Source organism: Vombatus ursinus, unplaced genomic scaffold (genome assembly GCF_900497805.2).
Source record: "Vombatus ursinus unplaced genomic scaffold, bare-nosed wombat genome assembly UNPS02014793.1, whole genome shotgun sequence".
NCBI classification, from domain to species: domain Eukaryota; kingdom Metazoa; phylum Chordata; class Mammalia; order Diprotodontia; family Vombatidae; genus Vombatus; species Vombatus ursinus.
The window spans coordinates 9,183,736-9,190,430 of record NW_020954571.1 but is presented as its reverse complement, the minus strand read 5'-3'; the positions used below and the strand labels follow the sequence as shown (position 1 = coordinate 9,190,430).

At 45.9% G+C, this 6,695-nt stretch overlaps 1 protein-coding gene across 1 annotated transcript in view; it reads left to right on the top strand.

The window, feature by feature from the left end:
* The window catches only part of HMCN2 (hemicentin 2), a 177,385-nt gene that overhangs the window by 69,396 nt on the left and 101,294 nt on the right, over positions 1–6,695 (top strand). Inside the window, exon 24 of the mRNA XM_027869654.1 lies at positions 4,892–5,019. Coding sequence (XP_027725455.1) covers positions 4,892–5,019 — 128 coding nt within the window. The remainder of the gene's footprint in view (positions 1–4,891; positions 5,020–6,695) is intronic.

Sequence of the window (6,695 nt, the reverse complement as noted above, 5' to 3'; positions counted from 1 at the left end):
CTATCTATCTATCTATCTATCTATCTATCTATCTATCTATCTATCTATCTATCTATCTATCTTTCTATCTAATCTAAATATCCCTTCTCTTTACTCCCATAGTCACCAGCCTAGGATAAGCCCTCATCACCTCTTGCTTGGATATGGCAGTAATTTGCTTGAGTGGTCTCCGTGCCTCACATCTCTTCCCAACCCAAACCATCTTCCACTCAGCTGCCACTGTGCTTTTCCTAACGCACAGTCTGTCCATGTTACTGCCATGCTCAGTGAGCTCAGGTGGTTCTCTATTACCTCCAGGGTCAGTAGCAAACTCTCTGTTTGGCAGGGCCTTACAATCTGGATCTTTCCTAGCTTTCCAGTCTTCTTGCACTTTACTCCCCTCCAGTGTAGCTACACTGGCTTTCTTGCTGTTCCTCACACACCACAACCCAGCTTCTTCACTTCTGCCTTCTAGACACCCAGTTTTCCTTCAGACTACCCTGCAGGAGGCCTTTCTTGGTCCTCTTCCTTACCCCTGCCATGTCTTCTTTCTAAGACTGTCTTCCTTCTACAATGTATGTTTTGGGGTAACTAGGTGACCAAGTGGATAGAGGGCTGGGCCTAGAGTCAGGAAGACTCATCCTTCTGACTTCAAATCTGGCCTCAGATACTTATTAGCTATGTGACCCTGGACAAGTCACATAACTCTGTTTGCCTCAGTTTCCTCATCTGTAAAATGAGCTAGAGAAGGAAATGGCAAACCACTCTAGTATCTCTGCCAAGAAAACCTCAGTTGGGGTCATGAAGTGTCAGACATGACTGAACAACAACAAAAACACTGTGTGATTTTGTATGTTCATATTATTTTGTGTATTTTTGCCTTCATTTTGGTGTGAGCTTGTTGAGGGCAAGAGCTGTGTTTTCATATTTCTCTGTATCCCCAGTTCTTAGTACAATGCCTGTCACATAGGAAGGTCTTAATAAATGCTTGTTGACTGACTGAGCTCTCTACTTCCCAAGACAACCTGTTCCATTGCTCCCTAACTCTAAAGTACCATCATAAATACCATAAAGTACCATCATCATCTTTCTTAAATTGAGTTGAAATCTTCTAACCATCTGCCTCGGTTCCCTCTAGATGGGGAAGGTCCCGCTAAATCAGCCCCAAAGTTGTCATGAAGCCCCAGGTTTCCTGACTTCTAGACTATCATTGTTTCCATGGGATATCATTCCCTTCACATAGATGGCAGACCCAGATGAGCCAAAGTACACCAGAGCCTTGATATTCTTCCTCATTCCCCTCAACCCCCATCAAAGGCAGTTTTCTCCCCATTCCCAGATCTCTACTCGGGGAAGGCCAGCAGATGCGGTCTGGGATGATTTCATGTCTGTCTGTGGAAACCCCCAAAGGGAGACAGAAGCTTTTCTGGTACATTGTTAGGCCTGACTGGGAGGGACTGAGGCTGTCAACTCTTTGAAGCCTGGGTCACAGGGGCATCTCCCTGGACAGAGGCTTGGAACCAATTTTGAGAAGAACATGCTTTTCTACCCCCAACATCAGGGGAAGCTTCCAGAGAGGCCAAAGAAGAGACCTCAATTCAACATGAATTTATAAAGCGCTCCCTGTGTTCAAGGTATTGTGCTAAGTGCTGGGGATACAATTAATAAAAAAGAAAGCAAGTCCCTGCCCTCAAGGAGCTTACATTCTACTGAGGGATGTAAAATATCAATAGATAAATTAATACAAGTTGATGTGAGAAGGCAAAGGATGCTAACAACTGAAGAGAGGCTTCCCATAAGGGGTGGTGCCTAAGCTGAATCTTGAAGGAAACTAAGGTTTCTGACAGGTGGAGATGAGGAAAGATGTGCATTCCAGACGTGGGAGACAGCTCAGACAAAGGCAGAGAGGTGGGAAAGGCAGAGAGGCGACTCCTTTGCCTGCCTCTCCATTAGACCACAAGCTTCCTTGGGAGCAGGAATTTTTTGTCTTTCTTTATATCCCCAGTGCTTAGCTTGGTGCCTTGCTTATGGTAGATGTTTAATATATGCTGGTTGACTTGACTATACAATCCAGTTTATTAAGGGCCCTTGAGGGCAGGAGCTCTCTTTTGCCTCTTTTTGTACCCCCAGTGCTTAGCACAATGCCTGGCACATAGTAGGTACTTAATAAATGTTTATTGAATGAATGAAAATGAAAAATTTCTACCCTTGAGGAGCTTACATTTTACTGAGGGGTAGGAGATGGGGACAAATACATACAAAATAAGTTAGTCAGACCACATTGGGAGTACTATGTTCAGTTCAGGCCATCACAGTTTAAGATAGACATGGATAAACTGGACAACATTGAGAAATGGACAGGTAGGATGGTGAAGAGTCCTGAATCGATGCCATCTGAGCACTGTTGAAGGAACATGGAGAAGAGAAGCCTTGGGGGAACATGAGAGCTACCTTTAAGTATTTAGGGCTGTCATATGGAAGAAGGATTACACTTGTTCTGTTTGACCATAGAGGGCAGAACTGAGTTCAATCAGTGCATAGGTGCTGCAAAGGGGCAAATACGGGTTCCATGTCAGGAAAAATTTTCTAACAACTAAAACTTCTCAAAAGTCAAATGAGCTGCCTCAGGGTGGAGGTTTCCTCCTCCTTGGTGGCTTCAAGTGGAGGTCGGAAGATTTCTTGCTGTATATTTTATAGTGAGGATTCCTTGAAGATGTAGGTTAGATTAGATGTCAGTTGAGATCCCTTCCAACTTTCAAGTTCTATGATCCTATGATTTGCTAAATAGAAATGTCAGGAGTGGGGGAGGGAACACTAGCAACTGGGGGAATCAGGAAAGGTCTTTTGTAGAAGGTAGTTCTTGAGCTGAGTCTTCGAGGGAGCCAGGGATGAAGAGGGAGAACAGGACAGTCTTGGGAGACAGATGATGTAAAGGCATGGAGCTGAGAGATGGAATGTGGATGGGGCCTGGAGAGTGGGCCAGCTTGGCTGGCACTTGGAGTGTGTGCAGGGGAGGAATGTGGAGTAGGCCTGGAAAGGTCGACTGAAACCAGACTGTAAAGGGCTTTAAAATCCAGACTGAGGACTTTGTATTTTATCTTAGAGGAGCTAGAAAGCCACGGGAGCATCTTCAACAGGGAAGTGAAATGATCATTGTGTGTTGGAACTAGGACTTTGACAACTGTGTAGGGGATGGATTGGAGAGGGGAGAGGCTGGATGTAGGGAGACCAATCAGGACACTATTTCGATAGTACAGTCAGAGGTGGTGAGGGTCTGAACTGGGGTAGTGGGCCATGTATGCCAAGAGAAGGGGACAGATGTGTGAGATATCATGTAAATCAGATGGCTGGAACCTGACAAATCATTGGATATGTGGGGTGAGGAACAGGGGAAAGTTGACGGTAATTCCAAGTTTGAGACCCTGGGTGACTGGAGTGCTGGACAGAAATAGGAGTGTTAAGAGGAAGTTAGGAAATTCACCCTGTGTTAACTGAGATGCTAAATCAAGGGATATTTACAAAATAACTACTCTGGCTTAAGGGACGTCATTGAAGCAAAGTGCGTTATGCCAGTTCTGTAGCGAGAGCAGGATCACCAGTCACCAGCCGATCAGAAAGCACTAATTGAGCACCTGTTATGTCCCAGGTATTGGATGAGTTCCTGGGTATAAAAAGACATAAACTTAGTCCTTGCCTAGTCTTTGCCTAGTCAAGGAGTTTACATTCTGTTGGGGAGGACGATGTGATTGAGGATAGAAGAGGTGCCCTCGGGCACCCACAAAGTGCAAGACTACCTGGTGGAAGGCCTTCAGGATGTGCTGTATAACCCTTTACAGAGGGTTAATGGGAGGACGCAGACAAGAACGCCGCAGGATGAGAAATCGCCAGTGGGTTGAGATTTACATTAATTCAGGGGATACCTGCGGCAATGAGATTATGAATCCATCGGAGCAGCGAAGTGCTGACGTACTTTGTGCCAAATCTTCCGTTGGGAGCCATAAGAGAGTAAAAATGACAGAAAACATAAGGGGTCAAAAAAACACAGAAAAGCACAAGACACGGTCCCTGCTTGTAAGGAGCAGGGAAAGAAGGCACACATAAAAACTTAACATAGACTGCCTAATATTGTGAAATTAATTGAGAGAGGAAGTGTGGTGTAGTAGATAGAATCCTAGACTTGGAGTCAGAAAGACTTGGGTTCAAATCCTGTTTCCAACACTTATTAGTTGTGTGACCCAGGGTGAGTCACTTAAACTCTCTCAGCCTCAGTTTCCTCATTTGTAATATTAGAGAGAAGGACAGGATGACCTTCCAGTTCTAAATGAGGATCATAGCTTTAGAACTAATAAGGACCTTAGAGGTCATCTACTCCAACCCCCTCACTTTAAAGATAAGGAAACTGAGGCCCAAGGAGGATTGAATGACTTGCTGAGAGTCGCACAGGCATTAGGCATCAGAGGTGGGATTTGAACCCAGATCTTCTGCTCACTTCCATTGTGTGACACGGCCACTTCTGAATCTGTGGAGCCTTTTCTTTTCTTTTCTTTTTCTTTTTTTTGTTTTTGGAGGCAATTGGGGTTAAGTGATTTGCCCAGGGTCACACAGCTAGTAAGTGTCTGAGGTTAGATCTGAACTCAGGTTTTCTTGATTCCAGGGCCAGTGCTCCATCCACCGTACCTTTCATGAATGTTTGATGGATAAATTAAAGGGCGGTGAAGTGGGGTGAAAGGGTGCTGTGAGATGAGAAGTCAGAGAAGAATTCATAGAGGAAGTGGTACTTGAGATTGACCTAGAAGGAGAAATTAGATTTGGGAAAGCCAAGTTGGGAGAAGGAAGGGTGAGTGGGGATTGGGGAGGTCAGAGTCTTATGAGAATGGTTTTCTACTTGCTTTTCCCACTCTCTCCTGAGCAGGCACAGCCTTCTCCCTTCAGGCTCTCTGAAACTGTCAGAGACAAGTGTAGAGGACAGCGGCATATATACCTGCACAGCCTCGAACCCAGCAGGCACTGCCTCCCGGAGCTATGTCCTTGGGCTGCAAGGTAGGGCCCTTTACCTGGGAGTGGGGAGGAGGCAGTATGAGAGGCGGAGCCCCGTGGAGGTGTGTGAAGGGCGTGAGCACTCTTCCATGAGCCATGGTTGATGCCCTCCGCTGTCCCTGTCAGATTACATGATCCTGGCTTTGGGCATTCTCGTCTCTCCACTGTTTCTCTTCATTTCCCATTCTCCCCTCCCCTTCCCTCCTCTCTTCTCTTTTCCCCTCCTCTCTTCTCTTCTCTTCTCTTCTCTTCTCTCCTCTTCTCTCCTCTCCTCTCCTCTCCTCTCTTCTCCTCTCCTCTCCTCTCCTCTCCTCTCCTCTCCTCTCCTCTCCTCTTCTCTTCTCTTCTCTTCTCTTCTCTTCTCTTCTCTTCTCTCTTCTCTTTTCTTTCTCCCCTCCCTCTCTTTTCTCACTCCACATCTTTCCATCCATCTACTTTTCTAGGAGTATGTTCATATAACTTTGTGTATGTGTGTGTGTACCCATATAACTATGCTTATGCATATAGGTATATGGAGATATATGTGTGTATGTATGTGTGTGTATGTATGTCCATATAACTATGCCCATGTCCCTCAAAGGGAGTTATCATGCCTGTGTCTTCATGCATGTACTCTAGCTTGTATGTAGATTTTTACTTGCTTGCCTGTGACTTCCCGAATGTGTGTTGGTGCACATGTGTAGATATGGCAGCACATGCTGCTGAGTAACACACTTTTCCCAGCATCTTAGGCCGCTGCTGAGGCTGAAGGGAGCTGACAGCTGCCTGGTACTGGGATTACGAGTCTCAATTACCACATTGTTTCTCTACCGTTTGACCCCAGAGTTGGTGGCTACTCCCCTACCTCCCTAGCTTGGGCCCAGTGCCTGGGGCCCTTCAGAGCCAGGGACGGTTTGTTCCCATCTCCCTGGTCCCCTCTCACAGAAAACAGGTTTCCCATGGCTCTCAGGAAGCCAGAGCTCCCTTCATCCAGCCTGACCCCTTGCCTAGACTTGGGACAAGAGCATCCTGGGAAGTCGGGGGGATACTATGCTGTAGGATTCTCATGCTCTGGTCCTTTCTCACCTGGGACAGAATCAGACCTGGGGATTGTGGGGGTGAATTAGGGAGGCTTCCTCGTCTCTTTGGGCTCTCTACTATAGAAGATCAAGCCTTGTATTCGGAACAAGAAGATAGATAGTTATAGCATCTCTGTCACATATTGTTGCCTGACTTTGAGAAAGTCACTCTCCCCCTTGGGGCATCAATGTTGTTCTCTGAAAAATGAGAGGATTGAGCTAGCTGAGTGATAAGGTCTCATCTGGCTCTAAGTTCTGAGATGCTATGAGTTCAGGCTCTTACATTCTCTACTCTATGTGAATGACTTCCTGTGGAGCTCTGAGGACTGGCATAGGGGCTCAGTCTATACTGCATTGCCTGAGGCTAAGCCAGGAGTGACAATTACTGCCTAGCCCTAAAAATTCAAGAAGATAGACTTGAGCTGAAGGAAGAGGGCTAAATCTGAACAAGGACTCAATCTAAAGATGGAAAAGGATTTAAAAAGGACCCTAGGAGGAGGAGAAAGTAGCTGTTAAGATGAGGGAATTAAAAAAAAATGGTAAAAAGTAAGAATTTAAATAATGAGCCATGGGCTGTGTGTGTGTGTGTGTGTGTGTGTGTGTGTGTGTGTGTGTGTGTGT